Consider the following 11,859-nt stretch of genomic DNA (forward strand, 5'->3'; position numbering starts at 1 on the left):
CGATTCACCAAAAATGTTGGAGACAATTTCATGGTGAGGGGCGGAGATTCTTAATCTTTAGTTTGACCTCCTCGTTCAATCCCCTTCAGTCACCCTCGCTTCCTCCTTCAGTCACCCTCGCTTCCTCTCACGCCACGCCTCTCCAGTTCCTCCCATCCACCCTACTCCACCTGCCAATTTGAACCCCCCTCGCGTCCAGCCCTTCCAACCCTCCACCCCCGTCGCTTGACCATGGCCCCCACTCCTCTCAACCACCCCCTTAATGCTTGCATCCGGAAGCCCTGGCTGGCTACTACTGAAGCCAGCCGGTCGTTTGAGAGCCATTTGCCCGATGTTAGATGGTTATATTTTTTGTTAAGAAATAGTTAGACGCAAAAAGTTTTGTCAAGATAAGGGAAGAACTATTCATTAAAGCTTGAAACTTAGTCGAATGCAAGAAGATGGAGTCTTCGACAAGGATGTATCAGCTGTTTTGGATCTAATGAGGAATAGACACCTGAAATTGGCGTTACTACCTTTTTTCTGATGTTGCTTTGACTGTTGTTCTGTTTTTTTTTTACCTGGAACCTTGAAGTGCCTGTCAGCATTTATGATTGTTGGCTTCTGATGAAAGTTCTGATGGAAAATTGAGCTATTTATCCCTGGAAAAGCAGAATGGCCAGAAAAGTTACGTCAAGCTAGAGAAAAGGTGATATCAGCCCGCTTTAAAGTATTTCAAACCTGACTATTTTGGAACTTAAAATTCTTGGAACTTTTACTATTCTTATAACCGCTGTTCTCGACAGTTTGTCATCATTCTAATCTTTAAAAGACTTAAGTTTGGTTAGTCTCATGGGTCCACAATTGTTTCTTAAGCTTGAATATAAAAAACTCGCGGAATGTAGTAGACTGGTTGAAACTGCTTGTCCGTTTTCTTCTATTTCATTCAAAATTAACTTTACTGCGAAAATTCTAATCTGAGAATTAGGCTACCTTGATGCATGCCGAGAACTTTTGTTTTTTATTAACCCCACAAATTAATTTGAGGGGTTTGGGAAATGTGCCAGCCCGCATTTTGGTCAATGTAGGCCGATCAGTAATGAGAAGAAGAACAGAAGTGGTATCATTAATAAGAGCTAAAAAGTAGATGGGTTGTTGAATAGCCTTTTTCATTTTTTCTAGGAGAAATGAGACTTGATGTTTTTTGAACTTTTCTCACCAGTGAACGTCGTCAGAGTGCCCAAAATGGTGTAAGTTTTTTCTGACGTTTCTGAGTGGTTGTTTTTCCCCCAAGACATTCTGTTTTGGATTGTTTCCTTTTTACTTGATGTGCATTATTTGTTGACTCCTTCGGTTTCTATTATCTTTAGGTTTTAACTGGCGTCCGTATTTGTCGATTTAAGGATGCCTAATTTTAAAAGTAAAGTTTTTAACATGGGAAAAATGGATGTTTCACAACTGAAACAAATTTTGATTACTGAACTGCATCATTTAGTACGAGTGAGTAGTTTGAGCTGGTAGTAAAATTTGATCTTCAAGACTTTTACGCTGCCTTTTTTTGCTTAGTTTACACTCTTTTGTACAAACAAAAAAATCAAAATTTGAATAAAATTGCGGTAATTTCTTGCTATACATGCTTATAATTCGGTCAAGCTGCAATCTAAGTTAATTATAGATTTTTCTTCTCTTTATCCTTTTCTGTTGACTACCAAGCAGGTTTTTTTTAATATCTGCTAAAGTCAATTAAATGTTACTTTCAAGTTAAAGCATAGCTGTAGATATGCGTGATTTATGTATTGCTTGCAATGCATCAAGCTTTTGTGGAATATCTTTGCATGTCTTTTGTAGATTGTCTGATTTTCATTGCGTGTCCAAATTGTAATTACTGTATCTACATTAAGATGCCATATCATTAAATTCCGTTGTTCTGCTTTAAGAAGGAATTAATTAAGGTTTGCACATTTCGGTCACATTTCCATAACAAGCTCACGTGAGGACGATCACTAATGTGCGTCAGCAGTTAAAAGTTCCAACCTGGCTTAAGTTAGATTTTATAATCGAACGTAAAAGCTGCATATTCAAACACTGAACACATAGCCATTGATTGAACACATTGCCATATATTTAATTGAAACAATTCTTCACTCTGATATTTACTCATGAAATAGCGGCATAAAGTTTAAAAAATATCGAAAAAATTGAGAAAGGAGCTGTAAGATTTTTTAAAAATTTTTTATGTTACCAAGCATAGCGGTACCTTAATTTTATTGAAAAATACTGCTTTTTCATATGAAAACCGGAAGTGTATACAAATAATTTCATCAAATGTAAACAAAAAGCAGCACACAATTTTGGAAGAATTATAACCGACAGTGAAATAAGACTTAAATATTTGTAGTTCCGAAAAGAAATATTTCAAACATCCATTGCTTCTAAAAATACAATTTCTTAAAAATTTCCGGGTAAAGTTCCCTTAAACCACCAACTATAGGTGTTGTTATGAACTATACGGTATATAGAAAAGCAGCGTCAACCTATAATCCGCGATTTGTAGATTTTAAGGAGAGAAGCTTTGTAGCAATTATAATAGTCCTTTGGTCTTTATGCTTTTTATGCGAATTTTTGCTTGAACAATTTTCCCTCTAACGCTTTTAATTTTGCGTCATGTAAAACAGGATAAACGGGTAAAGCGTGGAGGGCTTGAGTGGCTTAGCAGCTCTTTTAGGGCGTTACGCCGTACTAGTATCCAATTATGGGATTTACTAACTTTTTTGAAGAGACCTGTTTTCATGGCGTGAAAGGAGGTGTTCTTAATCTTAGAGTGATCCTCTCAGTCACCCCCAATGTACGCCCTGATGGTAGCATTCCTAATTCACAGCTGCCTACTACCGAAGCTAGCGACCTGCCGGTCGTTTGAGAGCATTTCGTCCGACCTTAGTTGGTTGTTCTTTAGTTGCATTTGATGACTTCAAATCTAAGACGTTTATACTTCTCAAAAAAGTCACTGTTTGCTTCAGTTCTTTTTTAAAAACGTTTGTTAACTTGTTTGTGATCACAGTAATAAAACAAAAAAAAAGAGAAAAATTTGCCATTTGTTTTTACAAATTCTGTTTTTTAATATCAACGAGATTTACCTTTGTGACCACCAAGTTTCATATGTTGGTTCTGACTCTTAAGTGACCTTAAAGCAACAAATCGACAGAAAAAAACACCCGGATTTCCATTGAGTTTTTTTGTGGTAAAAGTGGACAAAAAGAGATTTTCAGGTTTCGAATTTAGTGTACTTGACCATTGAGTTTGTGCCTCTTTTTCCATAACTCACAATTATCGGGTTTGATTATTTTAAATTAATTTGCTGAACCTTTTTTCTTTTTACTCGTATGAACAAATTAATCTTAAATTCATTTTTTTATCTTTTTAAAATATTTAAAATTTTGTTTTCATTTTAAGCTCTTCCAAACCTTCAATATTGCATATTGGTTTATAATTATGCTTTTTCTGAACTACCAGAAGCAAGAAAAAGTGATGAAAGAGCGAATCGTATGTGGATTGCATCAGATCAAAAAACAAACACCCTTTTATTTGTTCGACCAGATTTCCAAAAATTTACAGAGGAGCTAAGGAACTTACGAATCTACTTTCTTTCATTGTACATATTCTTTTTGCTTGTTCTTCTGTTTCTAATTTTGGGGAATGACTGCGAACAATGTTCGTTGTTCTTTCAAGTTCGACTGATATCTTAAAATCAAAAGATGTGATATTAGTAATAAATCCCTTTCCACATAAATGCTTTTAGTATTATAATTTTTTGGTTTGATAAAAAAGGCTTGATTCTGACTTTTTGTTGATGTACGTCTCTTTTACAATCAAATCATTTTCCCAAGGGCTTTTCAATGATACTTTAGTATCTCTCTGTAAAAGATATGGATTGGCTAAAATTGACTTGGCTAAATATGGATTGGCTATAAGCGAGGGTAGGGTAGCACAAAGTTCTTAACGCACAAGTAAATTCAGGGGTTGGAACAACAATCTACGCTCATGTTTTCTTCCTCGTGTTTTTTTATACTTTGGTGGTTTTAGGTATGACTATACGTCATTTATTTTTTCGAGTTTTTTTTTACGTCAACGCAAACGGTGCCGTGTTAACCCGTCACGAAGCTACACATAATTTTGTTAATTAGTGCTTGCCGATTGACGCGTGTGTTCACTTAAAGCAAAATATGAGGCCACCCTTCACGAAACAACTCTAGAATTAATAAAAAGAAACTATCAACAATTTCGTGAATTCAATGAACCTAAATGATACACAGAAGTTCTAAATGCTCTGAAATCTACAGTAAATATGTACAAGCTATGGAATAGCTATAGCTGCTACGTACAGTTCTTGTTTCAAAAAGCAGTGAAATTTTGAGTCTTCAAATATGGTCTCTTCTGATGTAATAGTTCACGCAGACTGTTCACAAATGGTTTCACTTGTGTGTCGTGTGCATAGCCTAGTGGCGTACATCCAACAAGATGCACAAACACAATCACTCTCATGGAAGCTAGATCTCACTCTGAGAACTCTGCTCGTTAGATCCTCGCGATCGGATCCCTCGTTTCGATCGGGTGTTGTGCTGTAATAAAACACGTCATCGTTTTCGTCTTCTTCCACGATTGGTGATAACAGTGCAGAGAGGATTTCCGCTAGTTTGGTATTCTGTGTTGAGTTTAACGCATAGGTATTATGTCGTGCCTTTTGATTGGTCAATTGAATGTCGTTATTTGAAGATGTAATTGGGCTGGAGCTCGACCAATAATGTTGGTGTTTAACGTTGCTCATTTTATGAAATGAATCAAAAATGAAATCGCCTCCTACTCTTCCTGGCGTCTCTGAAATGACGTCATTGCTGTGGTTGCTGACGCTCAAAGGTGTAGAAATGTTTTGACCTGATAGTGAAGAATCGGTTGTGAAGTCGCTCTCGTCAAGATTGGTCAACTGCGGCTCCTCGTGAATGGTTGGGCAGATTGCTGTGAAATTTGTGGTGAAAGATGAAAGTCCTGGTGTCTGGTCATCCTCTGTAGTGGTCAACAGTTGAATGTCGTCGAAAGCGTCGCTTATCGACTTCAGATGCTTGATTGGAGTGAAGCTAGGCGTTGCAATTTGTGAAGTGATATTTGCTACTTCGGAATCAGATTTTGCTGAAACATAAAAAAAAACAAATAGCACTTTCTTCTAAAATGATAGAATCGATGTACAAAAATTAATAGTTATACAGGTGCAGTATACAAGTTCTATGTAAAGTGTTTTTTTGGTGGATTCTATCTACTACGACGTTATAGAACTGAAAGGTGAAGCCGAGCTGTTGGATATCTTCGAGAGGTCGGTCAATAGAAGCGTGTGGTAATTAATGTCTATAAGCAACGTGTTGCGATTGCTACAGCTGCTTAACTTCGGCCAGTTTTGCTGAGTTGAAGTTAAATGACGGTGCTGAGTTGGCAGAACTTTGTACTCTAATCCCAAAATAACCCTAGAATTACAGCGGGTGTGAAATTTGTTTGGTAAATTTTGCAACTGCTGTGATCGCAACAGAATCTGATAAATTGAATGCAAATTTTCGATCAGTTGGATAAGTTCTTTTTTGCTTTTCTATGTATTGGTTGTCGTAAAAATAACGAAGTAATGAAATGTGAGCATTTTCAACTAGATACCTAACTAGGAAAACCTTAGGCTATAACGTGGCAAATCAAACGTGTCATGCGTTATTACATAATTAGGCAAATGTAATTTGATTGCGTAATATAGCAGAATAGAATAAAGTAGAAGTAGTGAATACAAACCTCGTTTGGCACATGGGTCATTGATGGTCCATTTGACGGATCCTCGTCTGAACAACTTCTGGGGCACAAACTGCATCTCATGATCGAGAGTGTCCCCCACTCTGGAGAGGAGCTCTTCTGAGTGCCAAGAACAGTATTTGGCATCCATGATCAAGTGTCCTATGATCTCACCCACACTCAGACCATCTCTCAACTCTAAATTACAAATTTTTAACTCTTCATTTTATTTTTGAACGCATTCAAAATTTATTTGTTTATTTGGTGTTTAAAGGACGAAACTTTTGCGAAGGAGAGCTGCAATTTACGTGTTAGTGTTTTTGCAATCTAGGTCAAAATAAATCAACCATTTGACTTATAAACTATCGCAATATTTGCAGAAGGGTAATTAAATTGTATTTATTTAGATTTCAATTGATGAAAAAGGATATGAGTATTGTTTAGTGTCGTACCTGCTAGAATCCGTTTGATGTCTGAAACCAATTGATCACCTGTACTCGTTTCAGTCCCTGTGGTCAAGTCAGAATCGGAGAAGAGCTTTCGTTTTATTTTCATTTCGTCTAATTTGCAAATTCGTTGTCTCTTTAAGAATGGCGTACTAGTTGAAACAATGAATTTGTTCATTTTCTGATATGTGAATAACGATACAGAAGCGAAATGAAATGAGGTTCCCACTTGCCAATGGTTATTTTCTGTTCACCGAATTTCAAAAAGAACTGAAACCACTGTTTTTAATAGAGCTTTAGTTTTTAAAATAATTTGAAGTTCGAGGCTGCTCTGTTTTTATAGCTCTGCGCTTAATTGAGGCTCCTATAATCACTCCAAAAATTGAGGATTATTGTTCTATTAAACTGTTCATCTGTGCTTTGTAATTTAATCGGAGCTACTTTGATTAGCAATACGCTTTTAATCAGTTGATTACAAACCCTGTTAATTGTCCCAATATTGATAATAGCAAGGGATTAATCAAAGAGTTTATCAAAAAGTTACTTTTTGCCTAATAATTAATCAGCATCTTATTGACGGTAAGTCGGTATTAATTAAAGATAGTCAAACTTATTAAAGAATACATAAATTTTTATATTAAAAGGCGAAAGAGTTAAACAGCCAATTTACGATTAATCAAAGCATCTTATTTAGCAATCAAAGAAATGAAACCGATGTCAGTGTCAACTGTTCCGTTTCAAAGGCAGAGTCTTATCCGAATTTAGGAGCACACACCAATGCTTGTGACTCGTACATAGTGCGGTTTGAAATCTAACTTTTTGAGTGAACTGTGTTTGTAATAATAATAAAAGCCAACGTTGCTTCGGCACAAACTAGTCTTTTCAAGAGCATTATCATTTGGAATGCCAAATAGTATTAATGGCTACATTTAGCATAGATTATTGTTGAATTGCGCAGATGCAAATGATAGTCAAGTTTTCGGGTCTCACGAGACATGAAATATCGATTTAATAGTTCCCCTGATCAGTCTGGAATTACATGGGTACGGTAGCGAAACTGAGAAGGAAATACTCAAAATCAAGTAAAAAACTTAGAAGCCATAGAAAATTGACACATCATTCATTAAAATAAACCTCGAAAGAGACCGGTCCAAAAAATAGCTCGGCGAACGCTTATTGCTGAGAATAAATGATTTGGAAATAAACCATTTATTGAAATAAAGTGAAATAGATGATTTGGTTTAGAAATGTTGAATTTCATGACTCTTAACGGACAAAAAATGGTTATTACTGTTAAATACAGGTGTATAAAAATGTATAAAATTGCCGGTCAAAGTTGAGAATAGCAGTTCCGAAGAGTAGGTGGGTTGGCATAATAGCGCGCTGGTTGTGACCATCCATCGCCTATTGAGATGCATGATGCATCTGTGAAGATTTGACATATAATATAGAATAACGCTGTTCAAATCTGACAAGTGAGTGTTTAGATTACAGCTATTGCTCGGTTTGATTAAAATCGCCTATTTTGTACGTTGTGTGCTTTGGTGACCCACGTGAGTTAAAATATGTTTCAATTTTGGTGTGCGTTGTTTGGTACCGGAAGTGTCAGCTAATTTTTTGTTGGCCGATATACTCATTTCTGAGCTCGTTTTTGAGATCTTTGTTCCCTAAATTGGTTTATATCCTGAACCTCAATCAAAACACGTCGGTACTGTATTCGTGTCAGAATTTAAATTAATTCAACAATCTTTTGAAATCCAAATAAGATCGTGTTTTTATTCTCTTGAATACGATAGAGAGCCGTTTTAAAAAGATATAAATTGATATTTTACATTGCTACCAAAATGACCACGGCCCAGAAGTTCAGAGTAAAAGCAACTCCTTAAAGTTCAAATCACATTGAAGCACGAACTTCAATCAACTTTTGCTTGGCTGCTGTATGATTGAACTAGTATCAAGTTGTTAATCAGAGGTCACGTATTTGAAGCATTAGCTCAATACAACAAGAATAAGATCCTGGCTAATAAAAACGCACGCAAATGCGTTAGAATTGAATAAATGAAAGCTTTTAATCAAAGAAAAATTTTAGGAGGAATTAATAAACAAATATATGAAGTACTGTTTTACAAATCAAGCGTTTTATTTGTTATTTGTGCTGTACTTTTCGAAAACATCTCACAACGTTAGAATTTATTCATTTGGACTTTTAATTAGGTAACTGTTCATGAAAATTTACGTATGAACCGGAAAAAGGAGGTTGACGACCAGCGTCTTTTAGACTCGGCCTCCGATTCCACACAGTATGGATCTGTTGATATAAAGGAACCTCGCACACCTGGCCAAATCGAAACAGAAAAACGACAATCAGACGAAAATTTAGATAACAGACCTGAAAAAGTTCTCGAAGAGAACGGATCGTACACAGTGGCAGAGGTGATAGGTGCAATTGGTTTTGGAAGATCTCAGATCATTTTGATAGCAATCACATTTTTTGTACCTTTTGGGGAAATTGGAGAAATTATGCTGATGCCAATTTTGTCAACTCGATTGTATGCCGAAATGGGACTGACACCCAAAATGGAATCACTTCTGGCGTCCGCCTCGTTTTTCGGGTTTGCAATCGGGTACCCATTTTGGGGAGTGGTGGCGGACAGGGTTGGTAGGAAGCCAGCTCTCATTTTTACCCATTGTTGGATTCTGTTGTGGGGAATAATGTCGGCCGCAGCTCCGAGTATCTCCTGGTTGATTGCATTCAGGATTATGTATTCTTTAGCAGGAGGTAAATCACAGTCCTAATATATATATAACGGGAGGAGGTAACAGATATGCTTAGAAATAATATTCGTTTATTTCTGTAAAGCGTAGCTTTATTTTAGCTTCATTTTAGCACCAAATTAGTTTCTGGGGATTCAAACATATAAGCAACAAAATCGAGTAATTACTGACCTGATTTCAGTCTATCAAAAATACGACATTCCGGAAAGCAATAGTCTTTTGCATCGCTCTCAGGCCTTAAAGATTTGAATGTACGAATGCTTGACAATTCGACCTTGGTAATGACAAACAGTTACGTTTTTTGATGTTCATCTTAATAATTATTTATTATATCTTACGTTAAACAGCCCACAATATGTTACATTTACCGTTTTATGGTATCAATTTATTCGTATAAATGATTTATTTCAAAAGAGTTTGTATTATTGTGTTTGTTCAGCAAAGAATCTTGCTATTTTTAAAAATAATTTTTTCTTTAAAAATGAAAAAACTATCAATATTTTCTTTTTCGTCTCATTTTTCAGATAGCGAAGGCAAGCTTATTTAGTCGATTTGTAAATTAGGCAACCAACTGTTTGTTTTAAGGTAGAAACTATAGATAGAAAGTTTGTTTTTTGGATAATGAAGTAGTTCCCGATAATTTCCCTATTGAATTGATCGCCTCAGAATCAATAAGTTGCACGAAATAGCTTTCAACGTAACTCACTGGACTTAAAGTTTTTTGTAAATTAAAAAAAATTGAAACTTGTATTTTTAATTTATATGCTTCAGAATCTGTCACTTAAGTCGGAGGAACATATTGCAATTTTGAGGTATAATTCTAATACAATTCAAGTTTTCTGTATTACACTTAAAAAGTTTAATGCATTTTAATCATATCGGATGGGAGAATTACAGAGATTATTTTCTCTCATTTGAGCTAAATATCACCAGTTTTTTAATGAACTTTAGGTACACTAGGACTATTGTTCCCACTGTACCAAGAATTTCTGGCCCCAGAGCACCGACGCATCGCATACATCATTTGCTGCGGAATCGGGACTGTGTCGGGTAAAATCCTGCCCATTGCACTCGCTCTTCCCTTACTGGACAATGAAGATGGCTCCTGGCGCTGTTTTCTACTCCTTCTTCTGATCCCATTTGTCATTTTCATTCCATTGGCTGCACTTTTCCTGGACGAGAGTCCGAGGTTCCTAATGAATCAAGGAAAAATCACGGAATCTAAACGGGTTTTACGCAAAATTGCCGCCAGGAATGAGAAACAACTACCTGAAACGTTTGCTCTTGTTGATACGGTGGAGATTGGTGACGTAAAACCTTCATCGAAAACAGAAGATTTCTCATTTTGGGATTATGTCATCGAAACTATGCTTGACCGAGCTATTCTCCGAGGATTTCTTTGCTTTCTGGCAATGGGTTTGGCTGCTAAGTTTGCTCTTCTCGGAACCTCTTTTGTGAAAACTGAGTTCATATTCAAGCAAGGAGGAGATGGAAGCTACTGTGAATACAGCGGAGAAAATGACCGTCATTATTTGAAAACTGAAGACTATTTAAAATTGCTAATGTCAAGCACTATTGAATTCCTATCCATATTATTAATAATACCCTTATTACTTTGCGAGGTCAGCGTAAGAAATACAAACTTAGCCGCGTACGGTGTCAGTTGGATCACAACCTTATTCCTTTATTTTTGTCCGCAATTGATATTGGCTCTTGTGATTATAACAATCGAGAATATCGCAATTACGGCTGCAAGTCTGATCCAGTTGATTGGGTTGTCGGGAATTCTTCCCACTAAGGTGCGGGCTACCCTCTTCGGATTGGCGAACTTCATAATGTACCTGACTCTTCCAGCTACACCCTATTTGACCCAACATTTAGCAAAATGGTCGCAATATTATTTCACATCAGTCAATCTTGCATTTATGACTTTGGGTTTTATTGGCGCTCTGCTAATACCAAGAAAACTAGTTGTCAATTGAAACTCAGTTATTAGTTATGCTCAATTTATTCTAAGCTGTCAAAAAAAACGGTCCGAAACTGCACAGGCTTAGGTCCCACTCCGAATTGACCTCTAATCAGGCTGACTCGAGCGCACACCCGTGTATTCTGCGCTCAAAATTGCATGGTTTTGGTGATCTCAAGAAAATAGGATAGTCTGATCAGAGGAGTATGCGAGCGGAATCGAATTGAGTCTGGTCAGAGAATCAGAGACCTCGGATCAACTGCTTTTAATTTAAACTACCTACCTAGGTTTTGGTCCAGACCCAAATTGAGCTATGATCAGACCCAATCGAGCGCACACCCCTGTGTTCCCAGACAGAAATTACAGGGTCTGGAAAGCGGTTCGAGCGCACAATAGTCTGGACCATGGTCTGATTTCGGTCTGATCAGAGGTCAATTCGGTCTGGACGGTCTGATCATGGTCTTTTTAGTCTGGGCCATGGTCTGGGTTCGGTCTGATCAGAGGTCAATTCGTTCTAGAAGGTCTGATCACAGTCTTTTTAGTCTGGACCATGGTCTGGTTTCGGTCTGATCAGAGGTCAATTCGGTCTGGAAGGTCTGATCACAGTCTTTATAGTCTGGACCATGGTCTGGGTTCGGCCTGATCAGAGGTCAATTCGCTCTAGAAGGTCTCATCACAGTCTTTTTAGTCTGGACCATGGTCTGGTTTCGGTCTGATCAGAGGTCAATTCGGTCTGGAAGGTCTGATCACAGTCTTTATAGTCTGGACCATGGTCTGGGTTCGGTCTGATCAGAGGTCAATTCGTTCTAGAAGGTCTGATCACAGTCTTTTTAGTCTGGACCATGGTCTGGTTTCGGTCTGATCAGAGGTCAATTC

The 11,859-nt window shown here is 37.1% G+C and overlaps 2 protein-coding genes across 2 annotated transcripts; one reads left to right on the plus strand and one right to left on the minus strand.

Annotated features, from left to right (window-relative positions):
• Positions 1-4,246: 4,246 nt before the first annotated feature.
• LOC142347281 (uncharacterized) lies at positions 4,247-6,670 on the minus strand. Its single transcript, XM_075398923.1, has 3 exons — positions 6,249-6,670; positions 5,800-5,994; positions 4,247-5,160 (listed from the first exon to the last, which is right to left on the minus strand). Exons 1-3 carry the CDS (start codon positions 6,418-6,420, stop codon positions 4,424-4,426), a joined length of 1,104 nt encoding a protein of 367 aa, XP_075255038.1. The 5' UTR covers positions 6,421-6,670; the 3' UTR covers positions 4,247-4,423.
• A 1,573-nt stretch (positions 6,671-8,243) lies between these two features.
• LOC142347297 (putative transporter svop-1) lies at positions 8,244-11,016 on the plus strand. The gene is made up of 2 exons (XM_075398924.1): positions 8,244-9,021; positions 9,969-11,016. Exons 1-2 carry the CDS (start codon positions 8,481-8,483, stop codon positions 10,997-10,999), a joined length of 1,572 nt encoding a protein of 523 aa, XP_075255039.1. The 5' UTR covers positions 8,244-8,480; the 3' UTR covers positions 11,000-11,016.
• Positions 11,017-11,859: the final 843 nt, after the last annotated feature.

This window comes from Convolutriloba macropyga, chromosome 1 (assembly GCF_964194025.1).
Source record: "Convolutriloba macropyga chromosome 1, txConMacr16.3, whole genome shotgun sequence".
NCBI classification, from domain to species: Eukaryota; Metazoa; Xenacoelomorpha; order Acoela; family Convolutidae; genus Convolutriloba; species Convolutriloba macropyga.

Bases quoted from the DNA above. Each gene is read 5' to 3' on its own strand.
- LOC142347281 (XM_075398923.1), bottom strand. From the start codon at position 6,420: ATGAACAAATTCATTGTTTCAACTAGTACGCCATTCTTAAAGAGACAA. The intron at 5,995-6,248 runs GTACGACACTAA...TTTGTAATTTAG, and splicing joins CATCAAACGGATTCTAGCAG to AGTTGAGAGATGGTCTGAGT. The intron at 5,161-5,799 runs GTTTGTATTCAC...TTTATGTTTCAG, and splicing joins TGACCCATGTGCCAAACGAG to CAAAATCTGATTCCGAAGTA.
- LOC142347297 (XM_075398924.1), top strand. From the start codon at position 8,481: ATGAACCGGAAAAAGGAGGTTGACGACCAGCGTCTTTTAGACTCGGCC. The intron at 9,022-9,968 runs GTAAATCACAGT...AATGAACTTTAG, and splicing joins TATGTATTCTTTAGCAGGAG to GTACACTAGGACTATTGTTC.